This window comes from Camelus dromedarius, chromosome 32 (assembly GCF_036321535.1).
Source record: "Camelus dromedarius isolate mCamDro1 chromosome 32, mCamDro1.pat, whole genome shotgun sequence".
NCBI lineage: Eukaryota > Metazoa > Chordata > Mammalia > Artiodactyla > Camelidae > Camelus > Camelus dromedarius.
The window spans coordinates 14,501,695-14,529,515 of record NC_087467.1 but is presented as its reverse complement, the minus strand read 5'-3'; the positions used below and the strand labels follow the sequence as shown (position 1 = coordinate 14,529,515).

Here is a 27,821-nt window from a genome sequence, read left to right as displayed (position 1 = left end):
AATATCTTCTAATTTAAAAAGTTATATTCCATTATTTACTGACTTAAAGACTTACATGGTTTTAGTACCATCGCAAGTTGGTTAAAACATATTATGTATATTTTGGGATTACAACATTTCCCTCCATCTTAACATGTCCTTACATAGAACATTGGCTGGAAACCAGAGTAGATCATGAACAAGAAAACTAAAGATATGTTTAAATAACAGAAATACCATCAGTGTTCATCATGGTAGATTATAGAAAGGGGGTTTAATTTTTATGTGTGCAATTAGGCACTGACTGAGGCATTTAGACACCATTGGTCATAAAGTACATTGTATATAAATGTTGACCCTCCTAAAAGGAATAATTCAATAAAACCCAGGTTTCTTTCTTGGAATCAATCAGCTCAAGAACATGCATAAGTGAACACTTATTAAATACTAACAACAGTCTTTTATTACTTATACTCCTGCAACAGTAATAGCAACATATTGTTCTTACATATATCACATTTTATCCAAGGACCCCAAAGTCATTGTATCAAACAATGTGATGTTGGAAGCTCAAGATTCCACAGCATATTAAGTCTACTTAGTTATGGCTAAGCAGAAATAGATTCCCAACAAGAGTCCCAAAGTAACAACTCAAAGAGACAAGCCGACATTTCTTGAGGTTTGTAATTTTCTGAATTTCCAAATTTACCACTTGTATCCTACCATACCTACAATTTGACTTCAGGTAAAAATTATTTTTACACGTTAAGAATAAGATGAGGACCAACTCACACATGAACAATTGGTCTTTTTTCAACAGTCCATCTTCGAAAAGGATGTGGTAGAATGTCAGAAGTGGCTTTTTAGTAATGTCACATTATTAATTCACAAGAATCATGGCTGGGACCCTTGGATAGAAGAAAACATTTTACACCGGAATGACATACACGTATATGTAAAATATGACGGAGCTATATCTTTGCGCACACATACATTTAACACAAAAGCAGAAGTGCGTTGATTCATCGAAGGTCAGACTTTGAGTCTTTTTCAAAGAACAAAGCTTTCTGTTTCCTTGCTTAAGCTTCCTAGAGGGTTTAACTCTATGTTAGAGTTTAACTGAAAGACCCAAGTTGATGTAGTTTAAAATGAGTTTCTGTGGACTTGAGGAACATGCCAGGCCCCACGGGACTGGGGCTACGGGCCCATGGGAGAAGCCCACCACATGAGGGAAGGGTCCCTGAGCTGCTCTGTTTCTGACCCAGAGCACAAAACACAGCTCTTCTCGGTCAGGGACCCACGGTGGGCATTCTGGGCATTTTCTTTCTCACAGGAATTTCCAACACTATTTGAAAAGCAATTTCTTTTTGGACAATGTGATTAAGGTCTCTATCTTTCAGTCAAATATGGAACTAAGTTAGCTCTTCCTGTGTCCTTCTTTACTTCGGAGGAGACGCAATATACGCTCATTTTTGGTTAGTTCTGCTGGAAGTTCATTGGCCTGAAAGAAGATGAGACAGGAATCAGTGACTTCCCACAGCCGGTGTGGTTTTAGGGGCTCCAAAGGGGGGCCCCTGAGCCACGCTTGCTCCTCCACTGATGAAGAACCCCACTGGACTCAGTCTTCTGTGGCAAAGCATTCAAGGTTTTCTTTAAATGTATTTAAATGTAAATATCACCAGGGTCCACATATATTAATCACCATATCCTCAATTCCAGCACAATGCCTAGCTTATCTAGTATGTGCTCAATAAACAGATTTGATCATGTATTTAATTAGTTGATTATATAAGGCAGTCTGCCTGCTAGGGACTTGAGACATCTTTCGATGAGAAGGCAGAGTTTAGAAATCCCCAGAACATAGGATACGCGGCGCAAAGCAGCTTCAGGAGTCCCCACTCCCCACTTGACCCAGTCTCACTCAACATGTTTTTGGTTTATTATTAATAAAATCTAAAACATTAATAGATGCTGATAAAAATTCAAACAGTATATATAAAATTCAAAAAGTATATAAATTGCTTTTCATACCTTCCACTATTAATAAGAACCCACCCCCACTTCCTCCTCCAAAAGTAGTTTAGTGTGTTTTCTCAAGACCTTTCCTCGGCTACTCTCCTGCCCCCAGTCTCTACATCTGACTGCTTACACAGCTGTTGAGTAGGAGGAAATACAATGACAATCATTTTTTCTGTGGTTACTGTGCAATCTCCCACCTCCAAGTTTGGCTTGATTGAAAACTAAGAAGAATTCTGAGCTATAAAACAATATGGGTTGGTTTCATAACAGCAGGGCAAAGTCCTGCTAACAATATAAAAGCAACATTTTCCCCATGCAGTCACCAAAAAGAGCACAGGCAATTCTCAAGATACGAGTATTCAACTTATGGAGGGTGGTGATTGAACTACCAGAACTTTGACATCTTGGGGACACATCTCTGATGATAAAACACTCACGACCCTACTCCCCCCTGCCCCACTGTTACCGGAAAATCCCTGATGACACAGGGGTTATGGTATAATCCTCTGGGCCCAAATGTACTGCTCACTCACAACCTACAATGACAGCATTTTATGCCCCTCCTCCGGCAAAGTATGAAGATAGTGACTGGAGACACAGAGATGCTGTCCTGGCTTCGGTAGAAGCTGCCTTATCTCTTTGCACAGGTGCCTGATGCAGTGAAAAGATGACTAAGACGGAACCTTGTTTCTCAGAGCTGGGTCCGCCCCGGCTTCCAAGAGAAGCGCCACTGTCTTAATGTTCCCACTGAGCACGGCCACGTGGAGCGCTGAGGTCCCGTTCTAGGAGAGAAGACAGAGTGTGTCAGGCGTGAGCTCACGGCCATCAGCACTCAGCCTGGCTTTCCTCCTGAACCAGCCTGCGCGGTGAGCCTTATCGGTCCTTCTCTTCTCTTTTCGAAGTCACGCCAGCACCTGATGTAGTGTCCGCAGGGACACAGAGGACGGTCAGTGTTAAGTATCGCCAACATTCTTTCGCAAGTGAAATAAGGGATCCGCCCAGTGTGTACACGACTTTGTGTTCGCTCGGTCTGTTGTACACGCATTAGAATTTGCTATGGGAAGAACAACGATGCCATGTCAAACATTTTCTTTTTTCTTAGAGGATGTGTGTTTCTGGTGAGCACACGTCCTCAAGGCTGGAGGAACAGCCTGCTGACCTACGGGCCGACCTCTCAGCCCAGCTGCACACACGCTGCTCGCTCTGGTGGGCAGGATAGCCCCTGTGGGGTGACAGGGCTTAAGAGTTAGAGTAGGTGGAGGGCGGTATAGCTCAATGGTAGAGCGCATGCTTAGCATGCATGAGGTCCTCGGTTCAATCCCCAGTTCCTCTTCTAAAATAAATAAATAAATAAACCTAATTACCCCCCTCCACCGCCAAAAATAAATAAATAAATTAATTAATTAAATTTTTTTTTAAAAAAGGAGTTAGAGTAAGTCGGGTGAGGACCACTTCTCTAGCCCTGAGTTGGAGCTTTTCTGGGTACAGAAGGGTCTAGTGGATAGGTTGCTGACATTTTATGAAATTTACTGCCAATGTTTATTGAAATAAGGAAGCAGTTATGTGCAGCATGTAGCTGGATTCTGGGACGGAAGAAGAGAATATAACAAACCAAATATAAGAGTGATGGGCAGTCATAAGTTATCTGTTCCAGAAGGTACATATGTCTGTGAATGGTATCTAAATGAAAGCTTAGTTTTCAAATAAACTACTTCATATATATTATAAATATAAAATCCACATAAACACCGTCTGATTTTATAGACAAGTTAAATATCATATCCAGAGGAAAATTCCAGCAAGCAGAATTTTTCCATGTTTTCTATGTGTGACAATACACTAATCTGGTAACATTTCACTTACCTAAATCTTAACGAACCTATCAATGCTGCCTAAATGCAATGTGGCTAACAATAAGAAACCAAGCCAAAAAAGAGCTCTTTGAAACAAGACTAGATCTTCTGAAGCTCATTTTTTTATTCACAGAGAGTTCACTTTCATAGACTGCTTACTCTTACTTTCCAAACAATTTTTACAAGTACAGCTTTTTGACTTCCAAGTTCATGGAAGATTAGAACGAGCTCACTGGGACAGGCCAGAGGGGCCAGCACACTCGCTCTTTATTGCCTTCCCACTTCTATCAGTGCCCATGAATCTCTAACATGGAGAAAATTGCAGGTATATTCTTTAAAGAATACAATTAACCATGCACATGGTAATTGGATTCTACTGTAGTCCCCACGTGTGGACTTCTTCATGTCTAACCTCTGTCTTTTACAGATTGGTTAAATTTCTCTTTAGGTCTTACCTTCAATATACCGAGGGTGGGTGAGAATTTCAGCAGCTCCTCTATAACATGATTATACCCTTTGTTGGCTGCTTTCAGTAACGCTGTTGTACCATCCTTTACAGAGAGAGGAAGAAAAAAGCTGGTTATTTACATATGCATACGTGTGTTGGCTGAGAATGAAATGTTAGTTGAGAACTGGGAACATGCTTGTCAGAAGCAGGCAAAATGTGTAAACTAAAGCACAGGCCTGTGATGTCCCTTAAGCTAAGAGCATTTTAGAGCATATTAAACAGTTAATTCTGCATGGAAGAATACCAGACAAAATACGTCACTTACTATACTGTCTTAGAGTCCTCTCCTTTGGGAATTTATAGTCTTCTAGTGCCTCAGAATACAGGGTAAGGAACACAGGGAATTTCAAGAGGATATTTTTAGGACACAGATGGACTAAAGAGGCATTCTCTGCAGTTTATGACAGAGAAATTAATTGTTTAACTCTTTTTAATGATTTAAATAACTGTTGAACTGTATCTACTGTTTTAAAATTTTAAATGTGCCTATCTTTTGCCTTCCCTTGTATACACCCTTGCTCTGGTCCTGGTACTCAGGTACCTGTTTGCCTGTGGGTGGGGGTGGGGGAGGAAGAGGAAAGAGTAGAAAGGGGACAGATTGAAATCTGTTAAAAAAGAATGCAAAGACAAGTTCAAAATTTAATATTCAGCTTCTGTCATCCTTTTTTGGCCTGAGAAGAGATTTTCCAGTTCCCCCATTCCCCTGCTTTAACACATCAATTACTGTATTTGGAAGGATTCGTTCAGAGTTCTCTGGTAGTAAACACACCAGCCTGCTCTAAAAGTTTAGCTGGAATCAGGAAGAAGATAAGACTAGAGGATTTTTCTTTTCTGATTTCAGAGACTGTGGGAAGAAATAAAGAGAGAGAGAGTGGGAGATAGGACAGAGAAGAGGTCAGGAATGCGTCTTCTGGTTTCCCTTTCTGGGCCCAGACTTGGAGAGGGAAGGTGGGTCACAGAGACAGTGCTATTATTAAGGGCAAAGAGGCCGGATACTGAATGTATGTATGTATGTATGTATGTATGTATGTATGTATGTATGTATGTATGTATGTATGTATAGTAATTGAATGAATGAATGGAAATGGCACAGCCTGTCAGAGAGCAGGGTCTCCACAAGCCGCCGTTAGTTCCTATGGCGCAAAGGGCCTGCTGTGGGACCCCCAGAGGCAAACTTAGGTGACACCAGCAGAGGCTAATTGGGCTGATGGGGGATCCGGTGCTCCGGGAGCCGGGCACTGAGGAACCACAGACCCCGGGCTCAGCTGCACTGAGGCCCAGAGGCCAGCAGGAGGCGCAGCGCCAGGCGGACCCGCAGCCGCTGGAGACACATCCCCAAGGTCTCCTACCTCCTCCGTCCTCCCGGGTCATCCAGAGGTCAGCTCAGGTGAAGAAGGATCTCCGAGGAATTAAACATTTTCCCCCGAAAGACAATGAGCATCACTTGCTAGGTTTCAACAGACTCAGCCATTGCCTTTGCTTTCATGCTAAAGAGCAGGTGGAGGAGGTCGGGAGAAAACCCCGGGCGTTAAGAGACAAAACAAAGCCGCGTTTTCTCTGCAGTCTCAGCTGAGCGAACCTTGCGGCGGCGGTGCCTGCCTCCCCGCCCCGCACCCCGGGCCCCAGGCCGCGCAGCCGCCGCTCGCACTCACGTTGCGGGCGGAGTCGCGGTCGGCTCCGCGCAGCAGCATCACCCGCACCACCTCGCTGTGGCCCATCTGAGACGCGATCCACAGCGGCGCCGTCCCGTCCTGCAAGAGCACACAGCATCCATGTAACGGGCGGCGCGCCGGAGAGGGCTCCCGACGCAAACCAGGAGGGTGACTTTAACCCACGGACACAGACTGGCATCGGGCAGTGCCTGGACTAACTGGGTCATGGCTAACATTCAAGGTTTTGGCTTATAAAGGCCATTTTACGGCAAGACCTTTCACGGCGATGTGTGATGCAGGCTCTAGGGGACACGTGCAGGGTGCGGCCAGTTGCACACCAGGCAGAACCAAATTGAACACAGCCGGGAGGAGAGGCCAGCTTGTCCGTGTTTCCCCCTGACTCTGTGTGCTGCGTTACTGGCGGGTCCACACAACACACCCTGCTTCCTGGGGCCCTCTCATTCCCACAGAAGAGAGGGCAGTTTCCTCTGCGGTGTGTCTGAGGGTCAAAAAACTAAAGACACTTGTCCCCCTCTGCTCCGTGTCCAAAACTCCCCACTGCCACGTAATTTTCAGGGACCACACTTTCATACAGAATGTGATAGTGTGTCTTCTGGGAGGTGCTTTGCTCTGCCTCGTTACAGCAGAAAGATATTTCCTGTGTATTACTCACCTCACAACCCTTTTTCCTGAACAGTAGGCCATGAAGGAGAGGTGTGTTGCTCCAGAGAAGAAAAGGAGAAACATCCAAGGGACAGAGAAGGATTTGACAGGAAGGTGGTTGCTGACAGACAGGAAAATAGCAAATCCTTCCAGGGCTGGAAGGAGGCACCAGAGAGGGAGCAGGGGAGGTGAAGGTTATGAGTGCCTGTGTTTTCCTCCCAGTCCGGGTTGATTCTAAGTTGTGTAAACTAGGGTGCTAGAAAAAATATTCACCTAGATAAATTAGGGTGAATTCCAGATGGAGAAGCATTTTCTCTGGTTCTTGGGATGAAACCAGGAACACTGCGAGCCCCTTAGAGAGGCTCTGCCCTTGGCTAGTCTGACAGGTAGAAGAGAAATGACTGTGGGAGTCATCTGGGCTAATGTTGGACATGCCCCCAATACTCTTGGTCCACATTCACCCAGGAGTCCTTGCCTGCCTGGGGAAATCAGAAGTGCTGAGTAAACAGTGGCCTGGAGTAAGCCTGGGGTTGGGGTGATAAGGCCACAGAACATCAGGAACATTGATGATGGCAGGGCCAGCATATGGTGGACCAGCTGCATCTTCAGGGTACCAGTGCAGGATGCTCAGGGGACCAGAGGGGCTGGACAAGCCAGCATGAGAAGCAGACAAGAGCACCCCCACCCCAATGCCAGGGTGACAGTCTGACCTCTGAGAACCTGGTCACTTGGAGAGAAGGGCAGGAGGAAGGAGAATCCAGACTGACTAAACTTAACCTCTGAGGTAATTAAAGTAATATGGCCCAAAGAGACTCTTTTAGGCAGATAAGACTGAATTACTCATCAGGGGATATTCAGGCTGAAAAGCAAGATGATTCAGTTACAGAAACTCAAGTTTCACTTCCTGCTGGAGGATATAATTCCAACTCCAAGCTACCAGCCACAGCAGGCACAAGGATGCTGCCCATTGCTGTGCTGGCAAAGGGACAGAGGAGGAAGACCACTGAGCAGGGTGTTGGATGATGGCAAATCAGGAGCCTAGAAGGATCTGGGGGTACTGAGGGGTGGGAGGAGGACACTGGCACCTCTGTCTTGGGAGCGATGGGGAAAAGCTGGAACAAAGGCTGGAAGAAGGCTGGAGACATCCTGACCTACTTCACACTTTACAAGGGCCTCTCAGAAAGATTCTTGATTCTGAATGTTATTTATTATTAGCAATATAAATATCTTCATCTGCACTTGGAGCTTATAAAGCACTTCCACATTCATTGTTTGATTCTCCCAGTTCAGGTTGTAACCAATCATTTGTCACTCAAACACCCAACAATTATTAAGCATCCTCTAAGTCTCAGGCAGAGTACTAAAAGCTAAAAAAAAAAAAAAAAAAAGTCATGGTCTGTGTTCTCAAAGGAACGCAGTCTAGTGGAGAAGACACATGGGAATTTCAGTACGATTGCAGCACCACAGTAAAGTACAGACAAAAATGCCCCAGATGAACCAGGAGAGGGGCCTTCTTACTGCATGGGGGCCACAGGGTCAGCTTCACAGACGGGTAGTGTCTGAGCTGGGTCTTGAGAGAGGACTAGGATTTTGTCAGGTGGGAGAGAGGGGAAGGGGCTTTCTATGTAGAAGGAAGGACATTTACAGTCAGAGTGGCGTGGACAGGCGTGGCTGGCTCAGGCTGGGTGGGAAATCCAGCTGGATGCAGCCCGAGGGGTGTAGGCAGGATGCTGGGAGGAAGGAGAGCCATTCTGGGCTCCACAAGGATTTTCCAGGGCTTTGCGCTGATGCCCTTTCCCTCCTGCCCTGAGTTCATCTGCACTTTGTCAATATCGCCACCAGAGGGCAGGCAAGGAAAGGCAGCCAGCGTTCTGTTCCCCGTGCCTTCCAAGGGTTTGGCTGTTACTAAATTCTATTAACAGACACTAATATGTGGGAAAATGCCAAGAGGTGCTGTAGTAGGAACTACTATTACTATCATTTCAGTAATGCTAACACACCAATGTCACACCAGTGTTATCACCTTAACTGCAACAGTCATGTTAGGTGGAAAAAGAACTCACCACTTCCTGGTCGTGAGAACTTAGGCAAATCACTCTGAGCCTCAGCGTCCCCTTCGGCAAAAATATTAGCCTCACAGAGATATTTGTGAAGGAGAATACATAGAAATGTGCTGAGCACAACGACTGGCTAACAGATGCTTAGAAAATGGTAACTGAATCTGAATATTATTTATCACGAAAAACAGTAAGCAACTTCCATTTGTACTTTTGTTTACAAAGCATTCCATATGCTTAATTTGATTCTCCCTGTTATCCTGTGAGGTAACTGACTGAGCAGGTAAGATGATTGGGACAATGAGATTTGGAAGAAGCTGTGTGTTTCATTACTGGTGCTTACTTCGCCAAATCTGAGTTTTGAACCCAGGATGTTGAATGTGAATTAGACCATTTGTCAGATCTAATTATTTATCAGTTGATTATCTAGTTTGTGAAGAGGAATAGATTTTCCTCTTTCGTACACCCCAATTTCTGTTTTCTCATATGTTTTCCTTCTATTACAATAGTCAGAATCTTCATTGTGAAGATGATTTCATAATAAAAATGACGGAAATTAAATCAACTGAGCTCCTTTCCGTAGTTTTGGAGAGAACTAGAGTAGGAAAAACATATCTGAAAATATCTATACAAATTTATAAATACTTCTTGACAAAAATATACAGTTTTAAAGTGTCCTAAATCAAAGAAATCATCATGAAGGAGAAGTACAACCTCATAGCACTTTTTTTTTTTTAAAAAAAGGAAACAGAACATCTGGTTTGGAGAAGGTGGGATTCACAGGGGCTAAGACAGCTGTCATTTACGATGTGTGTGCACACCAGGAGGAAAAGGACTTAGACTTATTTTGCATACCAAGTGATACACTGACTCAATGTAAGAAAGAACTGCTAATGAGGGCTGGTTAAAGACTAACTAGCACATGAGGTAGTAATGAGTTCCCTATGTGCAGAGACGTTCAACGGTGGCTGATCACCAATCAGCAGGATTGACAGAGAAAGGCTTCCGGTGCCTGATGGATGGTTAAATGGGGACTTCTGCAGTTCCTTCTAGCTCTGTTATCCCCTCATTCCATTTGAGGTAATATTTTCCAAGTCTCCTCTAATACATTTTTATAGAGAGGTCACAGCATGAGATGGAGTATATGATGTAACTTGTATTAGCGATTATATTTTATTTGATCTTATTTAGGCTCTTAAAGATGACTTAGAAGAAAGAACTAAAACCATAAAACCATTCTGTACCATAGCAGTGGATCTATTAAGTGGCACGGGCTATTTACTTCTACCGCCTTCCAGTACCCACACTTAGGCTACCTCACCTGCAGGCTTGAGCCAGACAGCAAGTCCTGGGGACCAATTCTACTCAAAGGTGGGGGTTTAAGACATTAAAAGGAACCTTGTCAGTAACAGAGGGGGTTCAATATGGAGACAATTTTGCTACCAGCCTCGGAGCCCTGACCTGGGACCCATTTCTCATTACTGTGTCCCTCCACTCTGTGTCCTTGGTCCAGCCAAAGAGTCTGTAAAAGATGTTCCCAGATGCCTGCATTGCCCACATCCTGACCCATTCTCCCAGCCACAGGTCATTGGACCAAGGACGGGCGGGCCAGCCAGTCCACTGTGGCCTGGGGGTGAGGACGAGCTGCAACAATGACATGGCTACCCCAAGAGTTTGGGAGTCTGACCTGTAAACTTGAGGACATGCAAGATAAGTAGGCTGAGGAAGCTGATCAAAATAAAAAAGAGTCGTGGGAAAGAAAGACAGGCAAGAAAGGAGCCTGAGATGACAGAAGCCACTTGGCTTGTGGGGGAAAGAGAACAGCCTTGATTTCTGATGGGTCTTCTGTTCCAGGGAGGCCTGGATAGAACGGAAATGATAGCACCCGACACTCCCTCGGCACTTGATGCGCACTGGCCACTGCAGGAGGAGCTTTGCAGGGATTATTTAACTCTCACGATACTCCTGTAGCAAAGGTACCCTTATTACCGTGGTTTTACAGTTGGAAAAAAATGAGATTCAGGGAGAGTAAAGCGACTTGCTTGATTGAGGTCATGCAGTTCATAAGCAAAACTGAGACTGTGTTTCATTTCCTCGTCCATATCCTCATAACTATCAAGCCACTCAGTCCCCCAGCCCACAACTCCAGCCCCGAGACCTGGGTCTGGATCCCCCTCTCCCCCAGAGTCTTCCTGGGACTGGTGTCCCGCCCATGAACCTGGGCCCAACATCTGGGCCTTGTTCCAGTTCCCAGTCACTCATCACTACTTCCTGCAGCCTTCCAGGCCCCAGGGTGTCCTCTGGCGATCAACACACCTTCTCTGAGCACAGCGGGAGTGTGAGCAGTAGGGCCTCCTTATTGCTGTCCACTCCCACCTCGAAGCCCTCAGGAGACTGTACCAATCTGTTGGCTCTATGCTGTCCCATCGCCCAACACTGGGTCGGCCCCTCCAAGCTTGCTACCAGGGAGAAACGGTACTGTCTGGGTTCCAGCATCTCTGCATACAAGTCCAAACCAAGGCTTCTGTTAGAGAAGGCACTTTATGAGATGGCCTTTCTGTCAGGCTTCCAAGAAACACCGATCAGCATATTAAGAGGACCAGACAGATGAGTGATGACAGGCCAGCCTCAGCTCCAGGGAAGCAGAGCCAGAGCTTCGCCACTCTATAAAAGCATTGTTTCAGTAAGCTGCGTGAGTTGAGTTGGGAAAAGTGTACATCAAAGCATTTTGTTGACAGAAAAACAGACTCATCAGCCACCTCAGCGAGTGATTAAAAAGGTTTGACATGTATTAGCTCTACATGGTGAGGATGCACAGAAAGAACTGAAAATGAGGCTTGAGGCTGACTGGACTTCACTGACCTCTGTGACTCCTGACCGCTTTATCTGAGACAACTGAGAAGAGACACTTTTTCAAGCTTCAAATCAAGAACTTACTTTTTCCAAGAATCTGCCTATGACTTGATTTGTGATTACGATTCCTTCTCATAAGAGTACTAAGAAGGTTTTCAGTTAATTCCTCAGTGATGGAAGGAAAAGCCATTCCTACTACTGTACAGATTCCCTGCAGCTCAGATCAAATGTCAGGTGAATAATTTCCGTGCAACTTCGTTAACATCCTGTGACAGCGTACCACATGTCAGGGCTCCACAGGATGGCACAACAAAAATTAGAAATCAGATTTATCTAAAAATATTAAGACACGAAACCAGGCAGATATCCTTGCCCTTATTTTATAAATTCAAGAATTTTCTGACAGTGATTCAACGTGTTGGCTGAGATTTCAGAATAAAACACTGGCTTCCAAATGGCCTACCTGTATAACGTTCTGCATTGTGCAGGCCATTTTAAAGGAAACTTAAAAAAAATTATTTAGTTTGTTTGTTTTGGAGGGGGAGGTAATTAGGTTTATTTATTTAAAAAAATTTTTTAATGAAGGTGTTGGGGATTGAACCCAGAACTTCGTGCATGCTAAGCACACACTTTACCAGAGTTATACCCTTCCCCCTTAATGGAAACATTTAATCAGCCTTTTTTTTTTAACCCCTTCATAACTTGTGACAAAGTCAGTGGTGACAGATACCACTTTTGCTGTATTTATGACAGTTCTCGTTTTCCTGGAACAGAAATTAAATACACAGAGTTTACTCTTTCAGACAAGACAGATTTTGGACTAGTCTGACCTGGCTAGATAACCTTTAATTACAAGCTTGTGGAAGGTAGTAAAAGATCATAGTTTGAGAGTACAAAGGGGTTAGTGTAGTCTATGAAAAGGCAAAATTTCATCACTTTCCCCGGCCAAAGCAGTTCTTATTGTATAAAACACCTCTTCCTACATAACAATCTTCTCAGGGCTGGACTCTCACAATTCCGAACAACCGCATTAGATGCAGTCTTTAAAAAGGCAGGTCACTTGCTTCTTGGCCGGAGGGTGGGGCCCTCCCACTCCCAGGCTGAGTCATCCACTTTGCCCAGGTTATCCTCACTCCTGAGGAATGAAGAACAGCTGTGGCATGTTGTGACGACCACGGCACTGCTGGTTCACTCTTGAACTGCTTGGCTTTACTGTCGTCTCATGACTCAATTTAGATTTAAATGGATACAATCCAGGCAACATTTGTAATATCATCTCTTATGTCAACTTGGTGTTTTACAAACTGTACTTAAGGTATACAAATAATGCAACTTATTTTACAAATAGATTTTTCAAAGTGCCAGATGTACAGAGAGACTTGATCATATTGATAATCTCAATTCTAAATTCACAGTGGTAGCCTCAAGAATGGCCTCCAAATCAAACTTATGCAACCTAAAAATAACCAATTTTTTTATTAGTTTTAATAAAATGAACCTCTGACTCAGAATCAATCAACAACTTCAAAACAAGGAACAACAAGAAAACACTAAATTCCAATTCCCAAACATCAACATCAGCAGGTAAGGAAGTGCTACTTTTTCTAAAAGTTTCCGTTACCAGAAGTATTCCTGGGGCTGTCCAAACCTAAGAATATTTTTAAAATCCTAAAAAATATGACCTTACAGTCATAGTAGTGTCTGACACATAAGTGCTCAAGAGATACTGACTGAACAGTGAATAAAACAATTGTGAAAAATTGGGGAGCTTGACAATGTTATCAGGATCATCCTGTCCAGCCTTCTAATTTTCAGATGAAGGAACAGAGTTCCAGAGAGGTTGACTTACTTGTTCAAAACCACACCGCTAGTTACTGGCAGAGCGGAACCTAGAACTCAGGATTCCTGACCTCAAGTCCACTTTGCCCAAAGTCTCTTTATTTTCTCAGGTTCCTCATGCACTTGGATTTTTAAAGATTGAAGGAGCCTGTGGCCAAGAGCTCAGACCAACCATAATGTTCCCACAGCTATGCATTAGGTAGCAGGTGGGCCTTCCCACAAGTCATGATGCCGTGGGAATCTGCCCGCATGTCATTTACTGGTTAAAAAAATCAGCTTGATTTTTCCTTAGAAAACTACCTTTAAAGTAATGCTACCTTACTCTGAAATGGTTTATTAAAAGCAAACTAATTAGTGCAGAAATAGATCCTATATAAGAGAAGCTAATTATAAAGCCTTACATTGGGAGGTTCTTTACTGTTTATGAAGGCAGCCTGTATTACCTTGTAGTTCTGTTCCTTTCAGTCTCAGTTAATTGATTTGCCAGATAACATCTTGCTTTTGGTAAACGGAGTCTCAATAGTGCTGCAATTGGTGACAGATGAAGGTACAGAACCCGGTAATGATTCCAACAAGACGGGCTCCTCTTTGGTTCAGCACAACAGGTGGTGGGTTAGAGGTAAGGCAGAGTGTCAGCAGAGGGACTGGGCGGGGCAGGGCTGCCTGACCAGCTTCTCCTTACCTACGTCCTAGGCTACTCTCCTGATTTCATTGCAGCCATAATCGATTTGAACAGGAGGTGGCAGAGTGTGTACTTGACCTCAGACACCAAACACCCAGTTTCAGAAATACTGAATGGTCAGCCTGATTTCAGAGGCCTTCGGGCAAGCCCAAAGCAAAGGACAGGAGAAACCCTAATCAAAGATGAACTTTCATCCAGAGGCAAAGGATTTAAAGACGCCCAGAGCTGACTGGTGATCTTAGGCAGGGGGTGCCCCAGGCCGGCAGGCTCTCCCTCCCACGGCTCCGCGCACACGTGACCATTACCTGCCTGGGCTGGTTGACTTTTGCTCCTGAAGACAACAGTAATCTAATCACATCCAAGTAACCCCCTTGGGCAGCCAGGAAGAGTGCGGTGGCTCCATCCTGACAGACAGCAAATTGCAAGTGTTAACAAATCATTTTTCACATTTATTATAAAAGAAATTCAATTTAAAAATATGTATTTAATACAATTTTCTGTTCCTCCCCCCTTTTTTTCACATGTGGTTAGTGTTTTATTATTTGAAGAATGGTTCTAGAATGTCACACTAAGACAGGCTGAAAGGAAAGTTTTAAATAGTTTCATAAGGCTGAGTTACAATATATGTAATGACTGTTCACTATACAAAATCTTGGTCACTGAACTTATGACACATCTAGTTGGAAAACTCAGGTTTTCCAAATAGCCAGTCATCATTCTTCTCCTGCCTGCGTAGACTTCTCATTAGCTGCCTTCCGCTTCTGTGGCATGATCTTCAGAGGCCACCCCCTTTTTAGTTAGATTAAAAAACACATACGTTTAATACAATTTTCCATTGCAATTCTTTTGTCACTAAGAGCAAAGTGTTCTTTAAAAAACATAAACAAAAAATAAAAGTCTGTTAATAAAAAACAAAAACCAAACAAATCCCCCAAATCTATTTTGTGTGCTTTCACGAGTCAGTAATGAAAAGTGTCCTTTATTATATACTCTTTATTCCTTCCTCTCTCGTGCTCCCTTACCCACATTCCTTCAACATGCAGTTTCTCTAAGCTTTAAAACACAAGATGCTTTCAGAATGCCTCCCCAAGTAAAAACGTCCGTGAACTGTCTCCTTGCCAGCCCAGCAGGCACCAACAATGCCTATCCACACAACTAAGCCATCCCGCATAAAAGCCCACAGCAAGTGCTTGTTTCCGATTTTCTTTAGTTTTCTTATTAACTGGGTGCCTACATCTTCTGGGCTTTTCCTTTTTCTTGAAGACATGTCATTGAGTAATTTCAGCAAATACATCGATCAGTTGAGAGCATGCCTCCTCCCAGATGCTCACTTCACACAGATCGCACTCACAGGACAGGGTGAGCCCCCTTACTCTCAGACCACATGGAAAACTCTAGCATCTGTAGTGGGAAACACTCGGCTAACTCAGCTAATTACCACCTCTCCCGTCTCGTGAACACTAATCACATGCTTAAAGCACCTTCCCTGCAAGTCCAACCAGGCAGAGGGTGCTGGGTTTCCTGTGGGTGTCGGCTGAGCTGCCAGACTCCCCTCAGGGCGATCATTAAAAAGTTACTCTGCCTGGACAGATTTTTCAGCAGCTGTTTGATATGGGGATACAATTTCCAACTGCTCCTCACTGTGTTGCCATGGAAAGTCTTCCAAGCCCTTGGTGGTGATAACTCTTAGGAATTTGCCAAAAATGGATCTCCAATGCATTGGATTTCTTTCTTTTACTGTGCATTACAAATTTCTGTTCCTAGAAGTTTTCAGGAATCGTTGACATCCTGCCCCCTACTCCCACCCTATATTTCAATTGCTGTTAATGCAAACATCTATATTTGGACTGTTTGGGTAAGGGTAAAAGCCTTAACATAAAATGGAAGTTCTAGTGCATGAAATTTTCAGGTCACCTTATAACAGAGAGGAATTTACCACGGGAATGAGCTCTCCCCAAACTCTAAAATCAAGTGCCATCTCAATGAGCCTTATGGAAGAATGCCATCTAACAGGGCAAGTTCTATAGCCATAGTCAATTTGGATTGCTGACTACTCATGGTAAGGCTCTGAGAATTACAACTCATTTTCCTTTTCCAAAGACTGGGGCTCTTCCTAGTCAGCCTGCACATACATATTCTCACACGCACTCTCAGCTCCACCATCTTCAGCCCAAGAGACACAAACTGTAGACCTCTGCTGCTTAGACGTGACCACATGTCAGAACCACCTGGTGCCCAGGCTGTGCCCTCAGAGACTCCAGCTTAGTTGGTCTGGGGTGGGCCCAGGAAGCTCCCTAGGGGGCAGCCAGAGTTGAGAATCACTCCTTCAGACCACTGTCAAGGAGTTCAGCCATTGACCCAGGAATGCCATGGGCTCAAGGACTGTTACGGATTTTTAAGTGCAGAGGGTAAGGTTCCTGTGAACGTCACAGAGGTCTGGGATTCATCAGAGGTATCCGTGTAAACTCTGGAAAGGGTGTTCAAACGGAAAAGTTCACACCTACACATCTCAGTACACATCTATGAAAGTATAGCGCCCCCTAGGCACAGGGCTGACGTCTAGTGGTACAACAGCCTAAAACACGGGTCCCAGATAACTGGACGCAGGAATTCTCTGCTCCTTCCCATGAGACTCTGTAAGTCACTTCATCTCCCCATATTTTATTTTTTTCCTCCAAAACCAGAATAATATTTTCCATAAATCCTCTGGAATTATGGCGATAATTAGAAGTGCTTGGGTAAAGTGCTAATTGCCAATTAGCTGCAAACAGACCCACACCGGCAGTGGGTGCCTTTCAAGGTCAGTGGGTGCATGTATTCCACAGGTCTTCATCCACCCAGCCTCACTTCTCTTCCAAATAACTTGATTTCTCTTTTTGGGGGGGCTCTCCCTCCCAAATAACTACAACAGGAGAATTTATTTTGGTGTTCAGCAAGTCCATACGCTGAGCTTGTCATGTTATGAATAATTATGTATTACATGATCTTTAAAGTTTTTAACTGCACAGGTAGATAAAATATCTCATACGTGCAAGAGATTTAAGAGGGCAGAGCAAAGGTGCGTACACAAGATTATGTGGTTTCTGCACAGAAAAAGCTCACCCGGTTAACTATCTTTTTCCCTCAATGTCTCAGATGCCACTTCTGGCGTCAGAATTTGGACGACAGCAGCGTGTGTGATGAAGGAAGGAGTGAGTGTCTCCCTAAAGCCCCCCTGAAATGCACTCACATAAAGCTGGTCGTGGATGTTGGCTCCGTGTTTCAGCAAGGTCTCCACCACCTGCATGTGCCCGTACTGACTGGCAGCCAACAGGGCAGTGCCCCCGTCCTGTGGTCATGCAAAGTATAAATGCATCAGAAACAGTGCAGGCACCAACTTATCAAGAAGACACTCCTCATACGTGAGAACTTTGGAGAAGAATTTCCCACACATCATAACAAACTCACTTTTCCTCTTTGTTTTACCTTTTCTTTATAACCGTGGCAGAGTTCATCTTTAGAAGTGCGTTACACTGTACACTGGGTGACTTGCTCGAGCTATATTACAGTTATTTGTCTAAGTTACTAGGGTTAATTTAGGAACGCCTCGTGTCAAGTGCAGAATCATCAATCTGCCTCGCAATAAAGGAAACAAAGAACAGAAACTCTGTACCAATCGTGTCTCCTGTGGCTTCTGGCCAGAGACCCGACTGACAAATGTTGGCATCTCTCTGTGGTTCCACCCAGCTGTAGGCCTCTGAGACTAAGGTGTTTTCAGGGAGTAACCCTGTGGGGGAACCGCCTTCCCGGGACAAGGTCTGCATGCACGGAGACGGGAAACCCACGTCCTCTCACCCTACTACGTAGCATTTTCCTTTGAACGTGTGCTAATTGGTCCAGGTCTCAATGTGGCCCTAGGACTAAACAGAGCACTGGAAAGTAGGTGCGGTCTGATGTGGAATGAGAGGTGCCTTGGTTCCATCTGCTCTACTTTTATCTCTGCAGGCTAAATTTGAATTAGCATTTATGCCAACCACACCACACTACTGACTCACTGAGTCTGTGGTCAACTGAAACCCTTAACGGTTTTCTCAGGTGCCAGGCCGAGGCGTTCCCTTTCCCCACCAAGGACTGCTGTGCTGCGTGTTTGGCTCTGTGATTGGTATGTGGACATCTGAGCTAATTATGCATCAAGGAAGAACGTGGAATCTGGTTCTAAAATACAAATCATAAATATAAGATTGTGTGGTTTCTAAATTTGGGCGTAGAGTGTTTATTCAGAATGCCTCCCCTCAGAGCCCCACTCTCTGATTCAGTAGGTCTGGACGGAGGCCCAGAAATAGGCTTTTGACCAGTTGCGTGAGGTGACTGTAAGGTGCAGGTGGCAGGTGGCCCTCACACGGAGAAAGACTGCTGTAAGGCGTCCTGGATCCACAGGCAGCCAAGATCCTGGGGGATGCACACGGCTGACAAAGGCTTCAGAAAGGCTGGGCTGTGGGGTGTGGAAGAGCTGTGTTTCAAAGGGAGGGGAATGGAAGGGAGAGACTGGCGGGCTGCGGCCGGTGGCAGGGTGGATGTGGGTTGTGGGCGATGGGGGAGGGGGATGGGTTGGGGGAGGGGTGGGCACCAAGAAACTGCTTAATAGCAGCAATGAGCACCAGGGTTTCCAAGTTTTCTTGTGTCAGTTTTCCCAGCTCTTCGCCTAGCGGGTTTAGAGAACAGATAAAACACGACGATCGTCATGGAAGAGCTGATACATTTCTCTTTAAAAGCACACTTTGGGGATGTAGGTTTAATTACAATGAGAAAAGTCATTGACACAAAGCCAGATGCGAAGACAGGATCTTATTAAAACTCAAAGCCTCCCGACATGGGTCTTCTTCCCAGGGAAAGCTCTTGGCCACCCGCAGCGGACCTAAAGGACACACGTGGAGCTGCTCACCCTGGGCCCCATGCTCCGTGGATTCGGGGACAGTGCAGACTGGCTCATGTACAGAGGCCAGCATTAGCTTGGTAGCCAAGAAGAACGAAGCCGCCATCTGGTCACACCTGATCATTTCGACTTAGAGTTGAGTCTGAGGTTGATAGAACTTTACTTTTTATTTTCGGTTGTATCACTTTACAACCAAAAATAAAATGCAAATTAATATAAAATATGTATCCACATGTATTTTGGATTACGTCTGTTATATTCAGCATGTTTGGGGGCATGAACAGTCTGACAGCAGGTTTTAGAGAAGACAGAAACCCTATGTGAAATTCACATCTACTTAACAGCATTTACAGAAAAAAAAAAAAGCCACTGGAAACTCCCTTGATATCAAAAGGTCACATAACATGAATTAAGAAAACTTAAAAAAGTTTCCAACTAGGGCAAATTTTCAGGAATTTTTTTGTTATGACTAGACCAGAAATAAGGTGACAATCACAAAAATGGGATAGCTGTTTAACTTCTTCTACAAAACATTATCATGAAAAATCATTGTGAACACAAAATTGATCTCTCTGCAGCCTCAGTTTTCTTACCCATACGTTAAATACGAGGACTCAATGACTTCTTTGAGGAAGAACCACAATTCCTTGCTCAACTAGATAAACTGCAATCATGTATTACATATTTTAGCGAAGACATCTCAGAAAGTAAACTGCCCGCCAAATCATCCTCCTTAGAAATACCTCAGATACACATCTCAGATACACATCTCAGATATGTAACAAAACTTAGTGTCCCAGAGTAGAAAGCTACCAGTATCTAAGTAATACCCCCCATCAAATTTTCCAGTTGTGAGCCCAGAGTAAAACTGTCATATTTTGAATTGAATTCCTAAGACTCACCCTGAATCATTACAAGGAACTTCATTTGTGAAACCCACCTTCATAGGCTCGAAATTCTTGTAAAAAGCAAACATAAATTCTTACTATGGGTGAAGAAAAATGAATTCTCATGACTGCTAAAATTCTTCAACAGGGTATGAAATCAAGAAAATTCTCTTACTTTGGTCCTAAATTCAGTGGATGCTCCAAATTCAAAGAGAAATCTCACGATGTTATTATGTCCTTGTTGGGCAGCAAAGAACAGGGCAGTTGTACCTGACTGGGAGGGAAAGAGAGACTGGTCTTAAAGACATTGGGTTACGTTACATTTGACCTATGTGTCTGCAAACAAAACAAATCAATATCCTTGCATATAAACTTCTTGCCTAGGAAGGGGCTACATTTAAACAGACTGTATTCCTTGTTCCAATAAGTGACAAGTTGAAAGGAAAACTTTATTTTTGGTGTAATGGGACAACTGGTGGACCCCCCAAAAGCTAGGTCCTCTCCTAATTCCTGGAACTTGTGAATATTATCCTGCATGCCAAGAGGTGTGATTAAGGTAATGACTTTAAGAGAAGGTCCTTACTCTGGCTTGTCCTGGTGGGCACTAAGTCCAATGACAAGTGTCTTTGTAAGAGTGAGGCAGAGGGATACCTGACACAGAGAAGAGGAAGAGGCAACGAGACCACAGAGGCAGAGATGAGAGTGATGGGACCACAAGTCAAGGAACGTCAACAGGTACCAGAAGCTGGAAGAGGTAAGAGTGAACTCTCCCCGGAGCCTCCAGAGAGAGAGAGAATACGACCCTGCAGACACTTTGAATTTTCTGGCCTCTCATCTTCTTAATAGACATGAATTTTAGAGACAAACAGGGGTCATTTCTGGGAGTTGTTTCTTCATTAAGAGAAAGGATTTGTTTTTCAATAGGCTTTTTGGATACATTAATTTCAAAAATTCTACCTAGAGCCATTTGAACCAATTTTGGAACGTAAATACTATTAATTGTGCACAGGAACACAGCAATCGGCAGACGACAGGAGCTGGACTCCAGTCTGGAATGTGAGTCAAGGTCTTAAGCACGCGGGCTTCACTCCGGAGACCCTGGGCTTCATGACCCCTGCACGTGCAGCGCCTACAGCTGTGAGTTTACTCCGCCAATACTGCTGATTCTCCAGGGAGATGGCCTTTCAGGACCATCAGCTTCCAGTTGTCTCCCCAGCAAACTCTGTGTGTCTAGACAGCCAGCCAGAGCAAACGATGGCAGATACTTTTTCAGGAGACAAATATTCTGATATTGCAAAACGGATTACACGCGAACCAAGGAAGAAGTGTACTCTAAGCATTGGTTTCCTAGCCCTGCCAGGCACACTCTTTCAGCCTCCAAAGCATGCGGCTGAGGTCCGGGCCTCTCGTTGGCTCTATTGTCCCAAACTGGCCTGGCCTTGGGGAATTCAACAGATCACTGGGCACTTACACGCCATCGTTATTTGAGCCACACATTTAGGTTACCTCTAAACCAGGCACACTGGGTTCAATACAAAATAGTTTCCATCTCCAAGAACATTAGTTGAACAATTGGAACCGAATGGATAAACATAAAAACATACATTGGCTGGAAATCAAACAAATGTTTCTCTTCTTCTCCCAGCTTTTCTCTGCTGTTCTTAAGACATTTTTGTGTATGTTGAACTAGCCCTTCAGGATAAAGTTTTTGAGTAAGCAGATCCAGATTGTGTTGTTTTTATTAGAGAAAATCTGTCTTTTCTTGAAAGTTCAAATAAACAAAGACCGGAAAGCAGAGAGGAAAAACAAAAAGATTAGGGAAATTTTAAAGCATAATTCTAAATGGGCCCAAACATTTTGCTTCCAGAAGAAAATCAGCTGCTGGAGTGAAAATGACCCAAAACAATGATCCAGTGTTGTGGAAATTGCTCAGAAGATCTTATCTGTCTGGGAGAAGACTGGACGGAGCTGCTGCGGTCTCTTGGCACTGCTCCTCTCAGAGACCAGGCTTGCTGATCCCGGGCTACAGGGCACCAGGCCCCAGATTCTGTCCATCAAGGGTCACTCTACCAAGGTGACACCCAGAGGGGAGGTGGAAGGGACTTCTAGATACCCCATGAACATGCAGCCCTCACACATGGTTTCGTCTTAATTTGTTCCTCTGAGGGATGGCGTCCAGCTTGGAAGAAGGGGTGTATTGTTCGATGAAAGTCTGGTTGGCAAATCATCCATTCTGAAACAATTGCAGGGCAGGCCCTTAGGTGAGACTGGATCAGGGAAAACCAAGCGCTCCAGTCTGCTTTGGAGCCAGGATGCCCTTCTCAGGTCTGAGTGGCTGTGGACTGAGAGGTCAGATTCACTCTAGGTGACACCTGTGGATGCGCCTCCATTAACCTTAACTCAGCAGGCCCTATTATGGCTTGAAAATATATAGAGCCTTCCCCAAATAAACTTTTATTTTTTATTAAAAAAAAAAAATCCCCAGCCTCCCATTGTTCCTCTGCACTGGACCGAGAATGGAGCCTCTGGCCAGATGGAATTCCCAAGATTGCCTTCCAATGAAGTGAGGGAACAGCTCACATTCTAGCCCGATGTTCACCATACGGCTTTTGGGGGAGAACTTATTTAATTCATGGCCAGTCAAAGAAGCTCTTGGAAAACACGGTTTGGTGAGGATGGCTGAGATAGTCTAGCAAGAGAGCCTTGTTAACAACAGGTGAGATAGTCTAGCAAGAGAGCCTTGTTAACAACAGGTTGGAGACCCAATCCTTCTGAAAATATAATGATCACTATGAAAATCTTGTAAATTCTATAGCATCTCATCCCCAGAAAAGAAGGAAGAACTGATTTAGGCTCAGGGCGAAATACATGAGAGTTTAAGGAATATGATTGGAGGTTTGGTTATGTCAGATGCAACACGCTGAGCAGATACGTTCAGCTGAAGTACAACCAGCATCACTTCCTGGGCCTTATCTACACACAATACAGTCTGCAATCTGGGACTTAAGGCCCTGGGGAAAAAGCAATGATTACAGTCGGCCCTCTGTATCCACAGGTTCCGCATCCATGGATTCAACCAACCATAGATAGAAATAATTAAAAAAAGAAAAACTCCAGAAAGTTTCAAAAAGCAAAGCCCGAGTACTCCATGTACCAGCAAAGCATTTATTTACAAAACATTTACACTGTATTAGGTAATATAAGTAACCTAGAGATGTTCAATGTATATGGGAAGAAGTGTGTAGATTATATGCAAATATGATGCCATTTTTCATAAGGGACTTGAGCATTGAGATTTTGGTTCCATAGGGGGGCGGTCCTGGAACCAATGCCCCATGGATCTGGAGGGAAGACTGTTATCTAGTCCTTCTCAGCAATTCACTACTGTGACAATTTCACATCTCTGTCACCTGTATTCTTTTTTTTTTTTTTTCGGTTTTATTTGGTAGAATTGCTACAATCTGACTGCACATATACAATATACTGCATGTAAATAGACACACAATATACTGCACATATTTTTAAAATTTACATACACTGTTTAAGAACATTTAGAGCTTTTTAAACTTACATAGTTATCAAAGGAATAAAGCCAACCATAAAATAATAATTAATTCAAAAAGATACATACACTCCGCTATTAACAGCAACATTATATAAATAATTATATAAAATTGCCAAGATATGGAAGCATCGTAAGTGCACATCAACAGATGAATGGATAAAGAAGATGCAGCATATATATCCAATGGAATAAAATCACCCATAAGAAAGGATACTTTGCCATCACCTGCATTATTCTTATTCAGGTGCAAAACCTGACCTACCTCTCTCTGGAGATTGATGTCAGCTCCCTGCAGAACGAGCTCCCTCACACAGTCTATGTGCCCAGCATAGGAGGCGACCATGAGGAGAGTGGTGCCATGCTGCACGGAGGAGAGACAGATGAACAGTCAGGTGACCGCGATGCCAGAGACGTCAGCTCCACTCAGGACACGTCTGAGCTGAGCGCAGCATTTCCTGCAGTAATTACAACTGTTGCATGAATAATCTTCTAATGCAGACCAGACAGGAAAAAGCAGAGTGACAAACTGCTGAGGCTGGAATTTTCAATTAAAAAATTCGCTTACTTCCATTACCCTCAGAAACGCTGTCCAAGTGAAGCACAGTTACTGCATTGTGAGGCAGCAGTGATGTAAAGGTCTCATTTTATGATTCCTGTTAAAGGATTCCTGAGACAAAACATTGTTATTAGTGCACAAAAATGGGTTAAGTGGCACCAGCTGGTTTTCTGAGTTTAGAAGTCTTTACCTTCAAACTGGTTCAGGTAAAGAGATGAGAGACTACAGAAGAGGCAGGAGCCTTGGGGCCCAGGCCCACCTCTGTCAGCACCAGCGGGTAACCTGGGGCTCACTGCTTCCAATTCCTGGGGCTCGTTCACCTCATCTTTAAAATGAGGAGTTGGATGAGATGATCGCCAAGGTCTTTGTCAGCTTTAAGATTCAAGGAATTGAGATGCAACTGATACGAACCCCTTCAATTCAAGGAGACGTTTGTGATTTAATTTATAGTTGTTTTCAGGGGCTTGAAACTGTCATCTGAATCCACCACCTCTGTGGATTCGGCAGCCTGCCCTTGCGGAGCGGACAAGAGAGCGTGAGGTTCTGCACGTGCGGAAGGCTCCCTAGGCACGGGGTGGTAAGTGACTCAGAAGCCTCGTGTTGTTTACATCCATGGGGTTTTGCAGGAAGACAGCATAGTTGAGTGGTCACTGAGGTATGATTCTGGGCTGGCCATCTGACCTTTCTAAGGCTCATCCTTCTCATCTGTAAAATGGGATCTGCCTGATGAAATTAAATGAGAAAAAGAGCTAATTCGGGCAATCAGTTTAGCATAGTAATGTTAAATATTCAGGAAGTGTTAGATATTATAATAGTATGATGGCTTAGTAAATGTCAGGGTACTATTCGGCTTTTGTTGACTTGCATGAATAACAATTCTAGTTTTGGGGAAGTCTTGTTTGCAATAAATAAAAAGTACAAGTAGAGTCAAGAAAAGCTAACGGCTTCACATAAGTGCCCTGTGATATTCTTCTATCCAATGTGACCGCATTTGGTATCTGAATGTAAGACCCGCATGTCAGTTAAACCATCCATTACTCAGCTGAACTCCTTCCTCCACATTTTTTAAGACTGGAGTGGCAAACCTGATAACAAGCTTCCTCTCAAATGTGAGAAAATTTTTATTCAGAATGCAGAGAGACAATTCCTTGATTTAAAGCCCATCTGAACAGACAAGCTATGAATGTATCCTTTACACGAGAGGTGAGAACATATTTTTATCATGGGTCACACTGGTGTCAAACTACAAATCAATCATGAGCTAGAGGAAGCACAGAGCACTTAACTTGGATATTTAAAAAAGAAAAGAAAAAATGTTAGGCTCATCTATTTTCAAGTAAGGGAAGAGGCAAGAAACAAAGAACAAAAACGCTCCTTTAGAGATTGTACTTCACTTCTGCATCATGGTCAACTGAGACAAAGACAGAGGTTGGGGCAAAGGAGGAAGAGAATAAAGAAGAGGTATCCGTTGCTGCACGAAGCTACACAAAAATATTTCCTTTATAGTCAAAAACCTATGAGTTTGACTGACTTTAATTCTCTAAAGAGTAAGGTTATTTCACTTCATTGTCTGATGTCAAACTGTACCTTAAAACGGGCTGATTGTAAACAGAGGATATACTGGATATAAACGCAGGGAAGACACAAACAAGACAGTGAAACACACGCATTCACACAACTAAAGGCAAAGGCGTCTTCCATCACACATCCTGTGGTAACTGTGTGTCAGAGGGATGAGCAAACCAAAAGAGGTACACGTCACGTGAAGGCAGCATGAATCCAGGAATGGAGACAAGTGAGTGCCGACAATTCTGAGCTCTGCTGTGTGGCAGGTGGCCTGGAGACAAGGTGTTTTTTCTTTACGGGCTGTTGGTTGGAAACGTTTGAACTTGGTCACACTTGAGATTAGGAGCCATTCCCAGGAAAGCCCCTGGAACTCTCCCTGCACCTAGCACCTCTCACAGGTGTCCTGGGTGATCCTGGGCCTGGCCCCACTGGTGAGGGCAACGCTAGCCTAGAGGCCTCTGACCACCAGAAGAAAGAATCCCGGAACCTGGCCCCCGCCTTCAGGTGGCGCGTGGAAGAGGCAGATAGCCACCCGGGGAAATCTGGAGGGGAACAAAGGCCTGCACTGTCCCTAAACATCTCCCTGCCTCTGCCACTGCCAGTCTTAGAGGCCCTTTCAAAACAAATGAGCCCTCTGAAATGACCATCACATAGACTCGCTCCTTTGGGTTATGGAATCATTTCTCCAGAATGCTCCTGATAAAATGATTTTTTGTTTTAAACAAGGAGGAGTAACCTGTAAACATAATAGCATCTGCTCATAGAAGCAAAAATTTTTAATAAAATTAGCTACTGGCTACCCAGCACTCAGAGTCAGAGTGTGAGTCTGAGTGGAAAGGAGGTGGTCAGACAGGTGACCTCTTGATGGGGAAAGGCAGGGAGTGTGGGGTGCGGCAGCAGGGCCGGGGCGGGGCGGGCAGGATGCAGGTGGGTGGCACTGGGAGGTGGTCCTGGGAAGCCGGAAGACAGGAGATGGTCAGAGGGGTGTCTAAAAAGGTTGACTTTAAGAAAAAGGAATAAAGTGGTCATCAACATGGTCAGGGGGTGAGGCCACACTGAAAGTGGGCATTCCTACTCCAGTTCTGCCCAGCAAGACCCAAGTAAGATGGGATGGCCAGTTCACAGACGCCCAAGACCCCATGTCACTCTGGGTCCAGGCAAAGAACAGATGGTACATTCAAACTGGGATAACTGGAAAGAAATTTTAATAAAGAGACTATTTATAAAGCTATGTTCTGGATGTAGGGAAACCACGAAGAACAGAACTGGGAGCTACTAACAGTGCCTGCCCAGGCCCGAAGGCACGAGGGACAGGTGGTGGCTCCCAGGACGGAGAGGGTGAGAGCGCTGCTGCCAGCAGGAGCGGGGGCAGGGGAGGCACCGGGCTCCCCAACGTCCCAGTCCTCCCACCCTCTGGTTCCTGCCAACACTGCCATTGGCCAAACCCAACTGGAGGCCAGAATGAAGCAAGTCGCCTCGGCCAGGCCATACAGTTCCGACTATGGGACACAGAGCCAGCTGGACAAAGTTACAAGTGGGTCTGGAGGTGTAACCCAAGGTGTCCCGCACCAATGCCCCCAGGAGGCAAAGTGGAGCGATCTTGGGTACCTCATTGGGGCTGGCGGCTGACGTCACTTACCAAACTTGTGCAATAAAAGCTGGAAATGGCACACCCTGTTTTCAGGAAAACAGTAAGGATCCTGTGAAAACAGTTTTAATTCCTAAAGTCAAAACAACTCTCTCCTCATCTGAGGTCCTCTGAGTCCCCAGAGAGGTGAAGCCCTGCTGAGTACAGAGAAATCACTGCCTCCAGCTGGGGAGGGAAAGGCTCTCTGAGTGATGCCTGCCGGTGGGCAGCAGTATCTGTTTTTAGCTCCCCTTCATCCCCGATTAGTGTATTGACGTTTGCAAAGGTGATGAAGGGATAAGAGGTTGGGTGGAGGCTTCCATCTCTCAGTATAAAAAAACCCAACTCCTGCATCCACCTCTGCCCCGAATTATCTGCACCTTTTCACCTTTCACAGTTGGTTTGAATGCTTTGACTAAACACCCTTTTCTTCTTGGACGCTGCCAGTTCTGATTCCCAGTGAAGTGTCTCTTCCCCTATTGTGGCCACCCTCTTTGATACGTGTCACAGTTTCCCCAGTATGTTTTTAAGTTCACCCTGGTAATTGGCCTTTTTGAAAACGAGAAAGCAAGCAAACACATGAAAGAGAGGATGAGCCCTGGA

The 27,821-nt window shown here is 44.5% G+C and overlaps 1 protein-coding gene across 3 annotated transcripts in view; it reads right to left on the bottom strand.

Moving 5' to 3' along the window:
• Window positions 1-416: 416 nt before the first annotated feature.
• The window catches only part of ANKRD29 (ankyrin repeat domain 29), a 38,204-nt gene continuing 10,799 nt past the window's right edge, over window positions 417-27,821 (bottom strand). For all 3 annotated transcript variants that reach the window (XM_064481540.1, XM_031439060.2, XM_031439061.2), the window contains 8 exons: window positions 23,732-23,830; window positions 20,080-20,178; window positions 17,335-17,433; window positions 14,411-14,509; window positions 6,012-6,110; window positions 4,307-4,402; window positions 2,682-2,780; window positions 417-1,480 (listed from right to left, as the gene is read on the bottom strand). In XM_064481540.1, the coding sequence (XP_064337610.1) occupies window positions 1,397-1,480; window positions 2,682-2,780; window positions 4,307-4,402; window positions 6,012-6,110; window positions 14,411-14,509; window positions 17,335-17,433; window positions 20,080-20,178; window positions 23,732-23,812 (756 nt within the window). In that variant the 5' untranslated portion in view covers window positions 23,813-23,830 and the 3' untranslated portion in view covers window positions 417-1,396. The remainder of the gene's footprint in view (window positions 1,481-2,681; window positions 2,781-4,306; window positions 4,403-6,011; window positions 6,111-14,410; window positions 14,510-17,334; window positions 17,434-20,079; window positions 20,179-23,731; window positions 23,831-27,821) is intronic.